This window comes from Mycteria americana, chromosome Z (assembly GCF_035582795.1).
Source record: "Mycteria americana isolate JAX WOST 10 ecotype Jacksonville Zoo and Gardens chromosome Z, USCA_MyAme_1.0, whole genome shotgun sequence".
Lineage (NCBI taxonomy): Eukaryota > Metazoa > Chordata > Aves > Ciconiiformes > Ciconiidae > Mycteria > Mycteria americana.
The window spans coordinates 23,996,293-24,011,113 of record NC_134396.1 but is presented as its reverse complement, the minus strand read 5'-3'; the positions used below and the strand labels follow the sequence as shown (position 1 = coordinate 24,011,113).

At 35.5% G+C, this 14,821-nt stretch overlaps 1 protein-coding gene across 7 annotated transcripts in view; it reads right to left on the bottom strand.

Moving 5' to 3' along the window:
* The window catches only part of RIC1 (RIC1 partner of RAB6A GEF complex), a 56,479-nt gene that overhangs the window by 30,019 nt on the left and 11,639 nt on the right, over positions 1-14,821 (bottom strand). For 6 of the 7 annotated variants that reach the window (XM_075526507.1, XM_075526501.1, XM_075526502.1 and 3 more), the window contains exon 3: positions 10,370-10,446. In XM_075526507.1, coding sequence (XP_075382622.1) covers positions 10,370-10,446 — 77 coding nt within the window. Of the gene's footprint in view, positions 1-10,369; positions 10,461-14,821 lie in introns of all 7 variants that reach the window. The other variant, XM_075526506.1, reaches the window with a different exon arrangement.

The window sequence follows — 14,821 nt, the reverse complement described above, 5'->3', positions numbered from 1 at the left end:
AACAAGTTAGAGTTGAGTATAACTTCAATGGTCAGAAACAATAGATATGTACAAAAATCTATGTAATCTTTACCCAGATTTTAACTTACAAAACAATTATTTTATTTTACACCAGGGTAGCCAATGCAACTGCCTAGGACATGGCAGAAACCAAAGCAGCTGCAGTTTTAGATAAGTTTGACACCACAAGGACACCTCAATCTCTTTCCTGCCTTGGTTATCTCAGTTGATATCAAATGCCTTAATTCCATTACCATTTTATAGCAAAACACAAAATTCCCATCTGTTGTTCTTTGATGGGTATTACACCTTTTCTTACGCAGCAAGGACAAAGATATATGCTAGCTAAGGTAAGACCAAGGCAACGTTTGACATTCTGGAGTTAGCAGACGAAGTACTACATCCTTCCAGAATAAAACCATGGTGACCATGAAGGATTATAGGGGAAAATGAGAAAAATTACTGTAAGGTAATTTAATAAACATTAAATCATTACAATGTTTGTTTTGCATTTCAAAAGAAAATTAATTACAAAATACGGCTGTCTTGGGAAAGAATAGCGCTTCATGTATGCTAGCTATCATGGACTGACAGGAGGCCTGAAATACAAAAAAAAAAAAAAAAAGGACTAGTTAATACTAGCATTGTGGGGTTTTTTAAACAGTAAATGAGACTGTATTTCATGAAGCCAAATCCACCTAATCCTTCAAATCTGCAACGCAGCATCCTGGGGGCTGGAGAAACACTTACAAAACCCCAGGTGTTTGGAGACATGCCTTTCAACCCATGTGGACATACAGGTCTAGATAGTATACTCCCAAGCAAGATGAAATGACTCTGGGTTATCAAGACTCAGTGGTACAACTGAATCTTGCAAGCAAACAACTAAAATTGAGAGAAAAGGGTTGTGTAATGCATAAACATTACTGTTATGTACATATAACACACCATATAACATGCTTGCTGTAACTGACTGAGGTACATAACCAAGTATAAACACCATGTTTCTGCACAGCACAAACTATAAAGCCAGAATGGGAACAGCATGGTTTAAAAGACATCTTCTGCTGGAAGAGAAATTTCACATCTCCATGTGGGTAGGCTTCTGTTTCTTTAAACACCTTTGCTAAAAATAGGTTGCAAGAATATTTGAAAATTTTCAGTTTCATGAGCTAGTTTCAGCAAATTTGTTTGATTTCAGCAAATTTGTTTGAAAAAAAGATATACTCCACCATCTGTGGAGTATACCTTTTTCCATTGGGGCACTATAATCACGACTGAAACTCCAAAATGTCAGTATTTTAATTCATTGCCTGCAATCATTGATTCAAAAAGAAACCCTTACTGTGGGTGCAAAGGGGGCGCAATCAAAAGTACACTGCATTCATATAGTACACATCTGCATGAGTCAGCCTTGCTAGTTAAGTTACTTTGACCTTTAAGCGAAGAATATGCAATGGTGATGGAAGCAGGAAAGAATGTTTAGTCCAGGTTGCCACATCAGCATCTGCTACTATTGTAGCCAAACTTTAACTCACTTTTACACAAGAATTGAGAGGAATGGACACATTCCAGAGACCAACCAGCTGCATGTCGAAACAAATATAATCATTTCTATTCGCACGGCATCTGTTAATGTAACTAATCCTGTGAATAAAATCTCTTAACACTCAGAATTGGGAAAAATCTCCCACTACATCTGCAATCCAAGAAAACCCAACACATGGAAAGATTAGGAATGCCAGGCTGTTTTTTTTTAAAGGTAGAATACAAGGTTTAAAGGGAAGCTTCAGACCTTGAATTGAAGATCAAGGTGTATTTTTTTAAATCACCAGGTTCATTCTCTGTTCCCTATTTAGCATGTCATCATGACGTGCTTGTTCAGAGAAAACAGAGCACTATACGGTGTGACAAAATGTCTTTCAGATGTTGAAAGCCTACATAACTGCATCTCATGCAGTTCAAATAAGGGTAAAGAGGAACGGTAAATATAATACCTTAAGGGCATGCCCGCTTTCTCCAAAATCCAATTCTCTCAGCTTTCCCCACATTAACCTTCTCCTGCTGTTCAGTTCTAACCTGACTTCCCCAAAACGAGAGAGGAGCCTATAAATCAGTGAATTGCTAAAATTCTTAGCATGAAGTCACAATTTTTTGTATTCATTTGATCTTCTTACAGGGGAAGAACTGGCTCTGGAAGTAACACTTTGATTCTGTTAGAAGCAAAAACTGTAAGCTCAAACTATGGTGCAAAGATGCAACAGTGAGAAAATGGAGAAGTGTATTTACTCTCCTCCCTGCCAAAAAAAACCCAAAACCAACAAACCTTAAGCATCCTAAATTCAACAAAGAGGCAGCACCATGCAAAAGCATAGTCAGCTAGCCTCCCCTGAACTGGGAGGAAGAATTTCCTTGGATTTTGTTATCTGGAATGGGGGGAGGTTCAGGGAGGTAACAGGACACAACCAGCTATTTTTTCTACCAGCACAGTACTACACTTATGTCCTCCACTACATGCATAGCAGTTAAGTGATACAGCTTGATCCACAGACAAAACTCACTCAGAAATATCATTACCAGACTTAGTCACTGCTAGCAGAAGCAACCAAGAAATACTTAGGAAGTTAATTACAGCAGAATCTGAAAAGATGTACTTAAGGACTTCTTTATAATTTGCAATTCAGGTATATAACACATCATCTTTTTTAGTCTAAGTATTTCAAAATAATGTTCAGTTTTTCAAAAGAATGTTCACTGTTTCCTGCTTATTACTGGAGAATTCTATTCCAGAGGTAGAAACAGCATTAGATTAGGATTTAAGTTTCCACCTTACTATCTGCAGTAATCGTAGTAATATGGATAGCTGTTATGGCTGTATAATAGTTTAGAAAAGTTCAGAGATGCTCTCAAAGTCAACAAATACAACGCTTCCAAAAAAAAATTAGTGTGGCTAATGGCAGATATTGAATTAATTAAAAAACAAACAAACCAGTAGCATCCATTCCCACTGGTCAACTTGCAGCTGCTTAGGAAGTAATGGAGACATTTTACTGAAAAAAAATATTAAAGACTCCAGACTCATTCATTAGTAAATATCTTTAGGACAAATAATTGATACAAACAAGGTAAAATATTTTATACTACCTTGGGGCTATGACAGCCTTAATTGTTGCTGCTAAAATGGTTTCTTCAATAGTACTTTTGGGCAACCAAGAAAAAAAAAAGAAAGAAAGAAAAAGAACCAAACCCCAACACCTTGATGTTTCTACTATTAAGAGCATTATACATGTAAGAAAAACAGGGCAAACAATGTTTCTAAATGAATTTACACCCCCAAGAACTGAGTTGCTCTCCTGGAAGGCACAAAAGCAAAAAACTGGCAACAGCTGTTATTGTCCCATTAGCACAATTACACAATGTTTATTAACTGTTTTAAAAAGGTTCATGTGAAGACTTCAGCTAGTGAATTGCCTGTACAGCTGAGGACTTAAATTTTTTTATACCTGATTCAAAGAGGCTGCATCATCACCTTTAAACATGTGATTCTTCACTAACAATTCACTGCCCACCATGCTTTTTAGGAATGGCTCTTAAACAAGTAAAACAAGCTACACTAGGAGCTTTGATTTCCATATGACTATCATCTTCTCACCCCTAAACACGCATCTCTCCACCATACACTGCAGGCAGCCAGCAGCTGAAGATGAAGCATGTTTGGCTGGATCCAGAGCTATTCGCATACAGATTGGCAAGAGCTCAACAAAATTTAAAGACAGTCTATGGAAACAACTATGAAGAATGAATAAGGGTTTAGAAAAGTAATTCTTAGTACAGCCTTTTCTACCCAATAGAGTAATAATAGGTTTCTGTGGATTGAGAAGAGAAATGACTAGCTAGCATATTAATCAACTATTCATGTAAAAAAAGCTAAATGGTTAACCAAATTATTATTCCAGTTACAAAGATTTCTTGACAACATTGTAAACCTCCTGAACCACATCAAGGGCTAGCAAGTGCCATAATGGTTAAAAAAAAATTCTACAACTAATCTAGTTTTAAAGACATATTTTCTAACCAATGCCAAAAACAACTTATGGGGAAAACCACACTGTTAAAGTTTAGCACAAGCTTAATTCCGAGCAAAAATTACTCAGTAAGTTAATTAACTGTACACCTCATCAGTTACCCTTGCAGAGTTTAAAGTTCAAAACCTTTGTACACACTAATCTTAAATTCCCTGAAATCAGGACAAAAATCCCCACTTATGAGGTAATTTATGGCATCTATAAACCATCTTTCTACAGAAAAGGAAAAAGCTTTAAAAAGTGTCAGAAAGAGTAGGACATGAATACAGTAACCAGACATATAAGCAACAATACAGCATTGTAAACCAGGATATAAACACTAGCTTGTTCACGTGCCCATATTGGTTACAAAAAAAATTCAATTTTTAAAGCATTTTCAGGTACTTAAAAATCTACAGCATTGAGGTCTCATTCTAAATTTACACAACATTCATGTCACTTCCCCTCACCACACCCCCCAAATGCAGGCTCCACTTGAGGATATAAAGAAATCTGAGGCAAAAGAATCTCCAATTACCACGTTTAGTTTTAGCCATGTAAAGTTTTTTAGGTTTTGTCTTTTTCAAAGGCAAAAATATCCTCAGCATTAAGTCACCACATGCTGTCTCTTCAAGTGACAAATCTTAAGTCATTCTCCTTGCCAAAACTCTAAACAGAAATAACTATCAGTTCAGTACAGGGAAGCCTCTACTGTGATGGTGTTACACATCTCTCTGCTGTGAAACAAAGGAGTATCTGTACAAATTCCTTTGGAAACTCCTCAAAAAAATACTATGTTACCTTGCCACAGCTTACAAAGCTACAAATTTGCTTGTATACACTGCCACTTTTCGTAACTGTATCATAGGTGGAGATTAATTTTATTCTACCATTCTATTATCTTGCCACACATACATTTTCTTCACGTTTTATCTTGTAATGACTTTAGTAATATGGTGGTAAAATTAGACTGAACTAATTGAACCGGGACTTCGTACTTGTGCTCACTGCAGGAAAGTATCCCAGAATGTGGGCTAATGGCCAATACTGATCCTCTTCCAAGTCTGCTCTGAACTGGAGCAAAGTCTCTAAGAGCTGGAATGAAGCTGCAGACTGTTCTGGCTCAATTTAAAAAAAACAAAACAAAACAAAACAAAAAAAAACCAAAAACCCAACAACACAAAACCCTACACAATTACTGCTTTTTCCCCCCGTTTTTAGTCTAACAAATTAAGCAGGATACTTTAGGTTTTCATTGAGCACAAATGTCTGTTCACTCCATGAACAGACTAGCAATTCCTAGCCAAATATCAACAGAGCCAGAAATATTTCCTTCAATAGAACTGCAATTCATAGCATTGCTAAAATATTATAATTTGACAAAAAACTATCCGTTGACTCCAGCAAAAATTTTTAAAAGCTTCCTTTTTATATATATAAGTATAAATACTCAGAATTCGTGATAGAATGCTGCACTTACGATATGAGGACTTGTTTTATCACATTAACCTAATGATAGATTTTACATAAAAGGTGCATAATGCTGAACAGGTCAGTTCCTTAACCCTTACCATATCTACATAAGTATATTTTAAACTGATTAAACCTCTAAAGGTATAAAATAGCTAGCGTTTAAAAATAATTTCCCACTGAACCATCTTAAAGTATTTCATATATTCTCAATTTTGTAAGAGCTATGCCCTCAGATATTGATGGAACAAACTTAAAAGGTTTTGTGGGCTCCAGCTGCAAACACTGATAATCTTGCATACCAGCACTTCCATTAAAGCACTGAATTTCAGCATATAAAGACCATTAGAATAGGTTGATATGAAAAGGAGGAAGTCATGCCAAATAGGCGTTTTTAAACAGGAAATATATTTTCCTAGACTCTGATTCTGTCTGTTTTTAAACAAACAGTAACAGGGGGCAGGGAGAGTTCACTCAACCTTACTTTCCAAAATCTGGTTATTTCACACTACTAAAAGATAAGGGAAAGAAGAGACTTTTGCATTCAAACATGATTAGAGCTTAGCCTCAACTCACGCTTTAGCTCTTCTACTAAACCTGTGTTGATTAGATTGGGAGAGAAGAGAGAGACTTGGCCCTAAAAAAAAAAAAATCATACTGTGATTAGATATACTGCAATGCATATTGAGTTACAAACAGCAAAAGTGTTTCTGTCACTTCCCATGCAGTTTTGGGTTTGTTTTTTTTACCTTGGCAGTTTTGGGGGTTTTTTTTACGTTGAGGCATTTCGTTCAAGCTGTACCAGCAAAAAACTTCTGCATTTGTAACTACAGTTTACACAATAACTGTATGCTAGAATAGTTCTGTTAACAGATCAAATACAGGCAAGCTCTTCTGGATCGCCCTGCTCAACAGCCATATACGGTAACAACTCTGTGTAATAACAACTATAAACTGGAAGGACTGCACTTTTTCTCCACAAACATCTCCCTCCCATATGGACAAATGAGGAGTTATTTTTATTTTCAGCAACTTTTTTTGCTTCTTTTCTTCAAGTCAAGGCTAAACCGTTATCAAGCAAATGTTAAAGCAGTTATTTAAAAAAATACCAATACCACTTAAAGCTGTAACTTTACTGCAGCTACCAGTGTCCCAGTCTGAAAAACTGCAAAAGTAACTAAAGTCAGGAAAGTGGCTGTGTATCATATACCTTATCACCTGCTTTTCTGACATTCGTTTTTTACTTACGGTAAAATATACACATTTAATGTAAGTGAGAGCTAAAGCTGACAGGAGGATTTAAACACAACCTTTCTCAATGTTTTCACTTTTATGGGATCAAACCTAGCCACAAGTTCAACTTCAGGATACTGACTAAATTAGAAAATCTTGCACCAGCATTTTGGCGCGGCTGAGGACGTTACTGGCATGTACTCCCAGTGCACAACCACCTCATTATGTTGACCTGCACTGCTTAAGAATTCTGTTCAAGCTGAAGTTGTATTAAGAGAGTTTTCCTTTATTTGTGTAGCCACTACGTTGAAATTTTATGTTTCTGTCAGAACTGGCCATTGTTATTTAAAGGAAGGATACTGGAGAACAGGCTTCAATCTGTTTACAAAATGTTAGTAGATACGGACAGTTCATCAACATGAAGAATTATTCATGATTTTAAAATGTAGGATAAGACTGAACTTTTACAAGCACTGGCAGAAGTGTGCTCGCTAGCTAAAAAAACAAAAACCAAAACCAAACAAAAAAACCCACCACACCACCCCCCCAAAAAAAAACCCAACCAACCAAGCCCAACTGATGATATGCTACACATCTCTTAACTTTCTGGTATGTTGTGGAGGTGTCCAAAGAGAAGAATTGTAGACAAAAACCCCTTTACTTCAAATATGCAAAGTGTGGAGACCTACATTTGAACCTGTTGTCCATTCATTTCACTGTTTTTACTGACTTGTTTCCAGCAGCTGTCCTATCACACCACTAATGCAAGGACAGCCTTACATCTTTATACTCTCTGCAAAAATCACCACCCTCCCACTCACTTTGCCTAACATAAGTAAATAACCACATAAGACAGAGCTGCACAAGTCGTAATTAATATCTGCACAAGAGTTAAAATGTTACAAGCAATTGCTTTATCATGAACTATCATACAAGAATTATCATACAAGTATCACTGAGCAGGCACTCCATGTTTTTGAACTTCCCAGTGCTGCTACTCAGTGCTACTTCAAGGTCACCATTTTCTAATGCCAGCCTTTTATTATATGCCAACTTGCAAGTTAAGCTACTGGAATCCGGAGGAGGGGACAGGGAGGAGTAAAGAAGGGAGATAGGCAGGTTTAGTTTCCTCAACAGGTCAGCAACCCAACTTTACTTAATGCACAGCTGCATAATCACTGCTGCCAATGTAGAAGAAGGAGCTAAGAACACACTGCTACAGTGGGAGAAAACAGTAAGATGTCCCCTTTCAAGCACAAGGCAAGTCACATATGAGGCCTTTCAGTGATTTTTAATGGCTTCAGAGTTAACAAAATTAATTTGGCATTGTTCAGTCCAGTAGAAATGAAATCCAAGCGTTTCAGTGAAACAAAGTCTTTGGAAAATGACCATACGCCAGAAGAAAGTTAAAAGTTGCAATTCTGGGCTTTTGCTTTAGTTTGTCTGTTTGTTCATTTTGGGTTGGGTTTGTTTGTTTGTTTGTTTGTTTTTCGTATTTGATCTACAAAGCAAACTAGTGAAACTGCCTACAGGCAGTGCACTGTATCTGCACCAAAAAGAAGTTCATCCCATTATAATAGCTTATAGAATAATTTGACGTTAATCACAGCAGCCATAATTCACACACAAATGCTTATGTCTTTCTTTCCATCTATATAACCAGAACAGTAGTAATTTTATGCAGGTTTTCAAAATTGAGGGCTAAATATAGACAAGAGTAGTAATGCCAGTAAATTCAGTGAGATCATTCACCTTCTTAAAGTTAAGCACATGCATTAGTCTTAGGAGATGGTGAGCAACCCATCGTAAACATTATAGGGACAAACACCTTGTCTTATTCATCCACAGAATCACCATTATACTCTTTTGGGCTATACAAATGTATCTTAAAGTCCTGACCATTCAACACACAGCTAACAGAAAGACTTTTTCATAAAACACACGCTTTTAGGTTGACAACACAAATCAATTACCAATGTTTTATATAAAAGTTAGACTGGTTAGTCATTGACTGCTTAATAGATATTTTCAAACCTTCCTGCATGTGGCATGTCTAAAAAAAACTTTCCTAAGCTTCTTTTTTAACTCTTACTACATATTTTATACATATTTCCATATATTTTCAGATTTTGCCCATAAAAAACCCACCAACTTTCCAAATAGAACAAGAACATCATACCATAAACTATTCTTTAGCCTTTTGCATGATGTACAGCTGAAGATATACTATCCCTTTATTTATTTCAACAGTTTGCAGCAACAGGTTGTCTGCTTTTTTTTTTTCCTGATGACAGTAAGTCAGATGTGAAAAGTCAGTTTGAAAAATGCTATTCAGGTCTCAGAAAAGGCATGTAAAGTAATATAACCTGTCTTAAGTTTTTGGAAAATAGACAAGTTGCAACAGTAAATTCCATTCAATTCCAGAGCTTTGAGGGCTATTTCAGAGGCCAAAAGATGCATTATAGTAGTAACACACACAAAATTTTCCACTCAATGAAGCAAGAATTCACTTTGAAATAATTTACAACCTGCCAAGTCATTTCTTCCTATACGCACTTGTAAAAGAATAGAGATTTAGAATTTAAATGCTCATGAAGACCTGATTTTTTTTTTAATGTTCATGGTTTAACAGTTATGGTTTAAAAAAATCAAAATATTTTCCTCTTACATGACTTCATAGGTTATCCAATACTCCTCATAAATGTCCCTCTGGAGACACCCATCGATCAACTTTAACTCATTTTATGAATATGAAAAAAACTTAATTTTAAGTTGACTAGCATTATCATAATGATGAAGGTATATATAGAGATATATCAAAAAAAGCAGTTTCTAGTCAATGAGAAATCAAGAGCGTTTTATTACTCCTGTGGACAAATTTGACCCAATCAATGACTACAGATTCTGCCTATCTAAACACACACACATAAATACAGCCCTTGAGGCTTTAATTTGTCCTAAACATTTCCCAATTTTGCCAAATCCAAAGTCAACTAAGTCAATCACAAATACATCCAACATACAGTCATATTTTAACAAATAAAATGTATTCTGTCATTCACAATAAGGAAAATAAGATGATAATGACAACAGAACACAGTGCAGCTAAAATAGTTGCATATTCTTACTAAAAATTATTCATATTCTTTCCAAAATATTGAGAATTTATTCCCCATTTGTTTCAAAAATCTCTAAGTTATTGAAAAGTTGGGGGGCAGAGAGGAATCTATTAAAAAATTGCCCCCTAATAAGAAACGTCATTTTTTCAACTGAGTCACTCAAAAGGAATTACTAAAGCTTGTTACAGATCATAAATTCCACAGACTACCTCGAATTATAAAATTAGACAATTTTAACCCTGCTATTTAGGATTTTGAGAGCTTATAAGATGGACCTAAGGAATCTTACCAGTGCACAGCAAACCAATTAGACGAACTTCTCCTCTAAACTGACTCTAACTCACAGGAATGATGCTTCATATACTCATCAAGTTCTAAACCATACTTTGGAAGGAAATATTTTTTATCATAAAATCTGCTTAGGACTTGTGTAGTCATATTTTTTCACACTGTGGGGATGCCAAGAAAGTTTAAAATACTTACTTGGGATACATTGGCTCATAAAGATACTTGTCTCTTGCTGATGGTATTTCAAAAAATAAGATGTATCCATTTGCAGTCTGAAAGAGAAACACTGATAAGATACATATCTAGTCTATCTGCATGAGTAAAATCTATACAGACTCTTGCAACTTCTGCATATGTCTCATATATTGAACACAAATATACACCCATACCAAGTTTCAGATATATTAAAAAACTGTGCGTTGAAATTCATTCTAGGTAAAATCCATACTAGCCCTTAAAGCCCACTGAATAGATCACTCAGTAGGTAGAAAATGGAAAAACACCACTGTTGATACATGCATCCAGCAGAAATTTTCCTCTGATTCACATAAATACATAAAACCAGACAGCTACATCAGATATTTAGAACCTGGGTACCTGATTGCCACCAACAAAGAGAATCAATGCAGAAAGCATGTAGTGGAAGGTAGCCAGCCTTCAGAATAAGACCTTCAGGTGTTTGAACACACATGGACACTACAGTGTGCAAAGAAGCTAGGCACTGCCTCTCCAATGTTGGCCATCTAGGTAGTTTTCAAAAAAATCCTCATGTCACGCAGTATCTTTAAACACCACGACACCTTTTCAAAATCTTCCGGTGTCTGAAAAAAATTCTACTATAATTCCATCCCAAATCATATTCTGTCAGTCTGGAAGATTGACTTCAAACTATAACACTATTCAGAGAACAAATATAAATCATTTAGTTATCAGATGTCCCAGTCATGACTAGAAGCTGATCCAGTGTTTGTATAAGCACAGGAGAGGCAGATCACCAATACGGTTAGCTGTTCAAACAAGTATGATCTGTTTAAAGCACAAATTTATCCTTCAGGAAAATCGGCAAATGCATTTCGGTTAAACAGTGTTTCCATCCAATCATTTTAATATGGGCTGGGCATGTACCCAAAGCACTGTCATTGGAGACAAGAAGCGCTGAAATGAATGGTTTCAAGTTGCTTTGCAAGGTTGGTTTCCTTTTCTTTGAATAAAAGAAAAAGTAACGCTCTTGTTAGCTTAGTTTATCAGTTCACAGATGCCATGTTTTTCCCCAGTGAAACATTTTGCTTTATCATGAAAAAAACTCGTGTTTTGGCTTCAAAGTCCAAGAAACACAATTATTCGTATTCAGAGTGAGTATCTTTCTCATGCAAGAATAAAATCCGAACCATAATGGTGAGCCTGAGACAGGCTGAAAATAAATGGAAGCTTTTCTATTGTGCAGTAATATCATGTTCAGCTATTATGTGGTAAAGAAACATGCTCATTTCTAACATCTTTACAGGTTCTTTCCATTACATCATTAAATATTTAACCTGTAAGTTATCTTATCCTGGAAGGAAAAGTAAAACAATGCTGTGAAGTATCTTCATACTGATACTAAGGTACAAAGGGACCTACTGAACACTATTCAAAGCACAAAGTTGCTATTGTTACAGGTTCATTTCTAAATAGAACCTCAAATTCCATGAAGAGCTGTATGAAACGCAGAAGCATTCAACCATACGCTTCCTGCAAATTGATCATATTCATTCACATAGGTTTCTACATTGCTTTAGAAATGTCTATGTTGCAATGAGACTTACTAAAGTAACCATCGCTGTCATCCGTTCCTTGATCATTCTCATCTCTGACAGTCAAAAGTATAAACATACAGTATCTTGCAAGGGATTTCGCTACATGGTTTCTTGTACGCTATAATGTTTAATAAAGCTCTGCCTTAGCTATAGGTATGCACACTGAAAAGCAGTCTATATCAGAGGACTGCCTGTAGCAGGGGAAGGACTAAAATGCCTTGTGTATTTCTCTATGTGGAAGCATCTTGACCCAATTCACAAGTTTGTTTAACTACTAGAATTAGCTACCTTGGGTGTATGTACTAATCTAGACAAGAAACAAACTATTTCCCAGTAACACTGGAAAAATTACAAATGCAGCAATATGAGAGAACAAACTACAAAATATTAGTTCAGAAAATGTGCCAACAGTTTAGCAATAGAAGATACTAGTAGTAAAAGAAGTTAGAATTGCTAGGAGATTATAACAGTGTGAGAACTGCTTAAGTTTAACTGCATACCATTAAAGCTACTAGAGGTATTTTATAAAGCCTTAGATGCTAGACGAAAGTTTGCCAAAGTACAAATAGTAATTACCTCAAAGCATGTGCTGCAAAGTGATTTATTTTCATAGAGATGCTCTGAACACTCTGGCAGTCAGAAAGAAAAAACACTGTATATCACTGCTCTAGGGGACATTCAATCCAGACTACACTCCCCATCATTATGTCATTAAAAAAAAAAGTGAATGTACGACTTGGCTATTAAGTACATACTAACCCTTTTGTTCACCTTCTTAAAAACAAAGTACAACATAATTTTATTACATAAAACCACTACAATCAAGAAACTCAAGAGCACAGGTAATAACAGGTGAGAAACTAAATCACCTAACTCAGCTTTCAAACTAGTATTTTTAGCTATTCCACAGGACTTCAGTAATTAACTGAAGTTAATTCGGTTCAACAAAACTAGTAGTACAAACTGTTCTTTTTTTAATTAATAACTTGCTTTGCTATTGCTCCTTCAGTTGTACTTGTTAGTTTTCCTCTTAAGAAAAACTCACAAATAAGGGAGAAAATGTTTATTCTCTTGGAAAGAAGTTCACAGTTTTACTTGGGGATAAAAGTATCATCCATTGGCAGGAACATCTTCTTCATTAAGCTCCCAAAACTGCCTTTCCATCCTGTCTCTCTATAACAAAAATACCAGTATTTGTAAATGTGGTTTTTCAGTAGGACTTATTAACTGTTTCAAATTAAGCTTCATATATATTCCAAAAGCATATTAAAAAAACTTGCAAAACAGAACTGGTGTTAAAACTACCATAACATACATGCTTGACTGTATTATTTGTATATATACACCAAGGAGATGCAATATACGTGTAAGAAACATGAATAACATTAGAAATCTCATGACACTCATTATTTTATAAACTGTTTGACCATTTTGAATTTTGATTTGTAAAATCTAAGTTTACAAACTGAGACTTTATGGGCATTTAGATTCTAACATCACCTTCCAAAAAGAACACTATACATTTAGCTGCTGAAAAACCTGAAAGTACAGTAACTGAACTGGCAGAAATTAAAGCTAGTCTGACTGTCAGCTGAACCATAAGGTCTCTTGAGCAAATGGATCCCAACATCACAGAAAAAACATAATATGCAAAGTAATTCAATACAACAATTTAAATCTCTTCTGAACTACTGCATAAAGGTATAATTAAAATGTGTTTGGATAGTTTACTTGTGATTATATGCTGTATTATAAAATTGAAGAATTCTTTTTTTATTCATTGTAAATGTTACAGAAGTCTCCTTTCTGTCTTTGCTGGTAACTATTAACATTTGCTAACTGAAAATATAATCTGACACTAACAGAAATACTTTCCTGCGTTGACTCCGTGAGATCTTTTAGAAAAGTCTACCCCTGCATCACACACAAGAAAACAGAAGCACAGGAAGTTTAGTTGACTTAAAGTCATGATGATATTGGTAGAGACACGAACTATTCCATAAACCAACTGGTATTTTCCACTAAGATAAAAATATCTGATTGGTTTAAAAACTACAAAGCATTACAGGCATCATTTTAAGCACAAAAGGTGGTTTATATTAGGACATTAAGTCAGTGTGCCAACAAATACAGTAGTTGTTATGCAGTTTGTAATTCCACATAATCAGCTTCTGATGGGGAAGTTTAATCACTTCATTCTTCTCTTCTGCACTTTCTCACAAGAAAATCTTAAATACAATAGCCTTGATTTTAAAAGCTAGAAAAGAAACTTACCCAATTTAAGACCTGGTCCTAATGTAAGACCTGACCAAAAGTCACCAAGAGTATCATTCCATATTGTGACTCCTATAAACTCTACTCCCACCTTTGTTGTGTTTACCTTGCACCTCGAATTTTTAAATGCTGGTGCTGAAATAGTCTACTTCACTGCTGTGAACACAGCACCAGCTACAAAACAAGGTTTTATTTCCATGTGAGACAAGATCTCATCTTTACCTTTAAGACTCTTAACAGAAGAGCCTATGTATCACCTATCACTGCCCTTGTTTCTGTGTTCTCAGTGCCTTGTGAATTTTTTTTTAATCGCCAAAAGATACTGCATCTTAATAAAGCCACAGTTTCATCCTCTTAAGACCCACCTTTCTGAAACATCTATAAACCCTATTTATCAAGCTAAATATGCTTATGCCACCTAACTCCTCAACTATTTCTTTCATTCATGTCTTTAAATTCCCTTATTCTTTGTGACCAGATTACTAAAGTAATAAGATGCTGGATCACCCCTTGCCAATATATCTAAACTTTATTTTAATACAAAGAACTGCAGTTCATTCTTCAAGGGAAAAAAAAT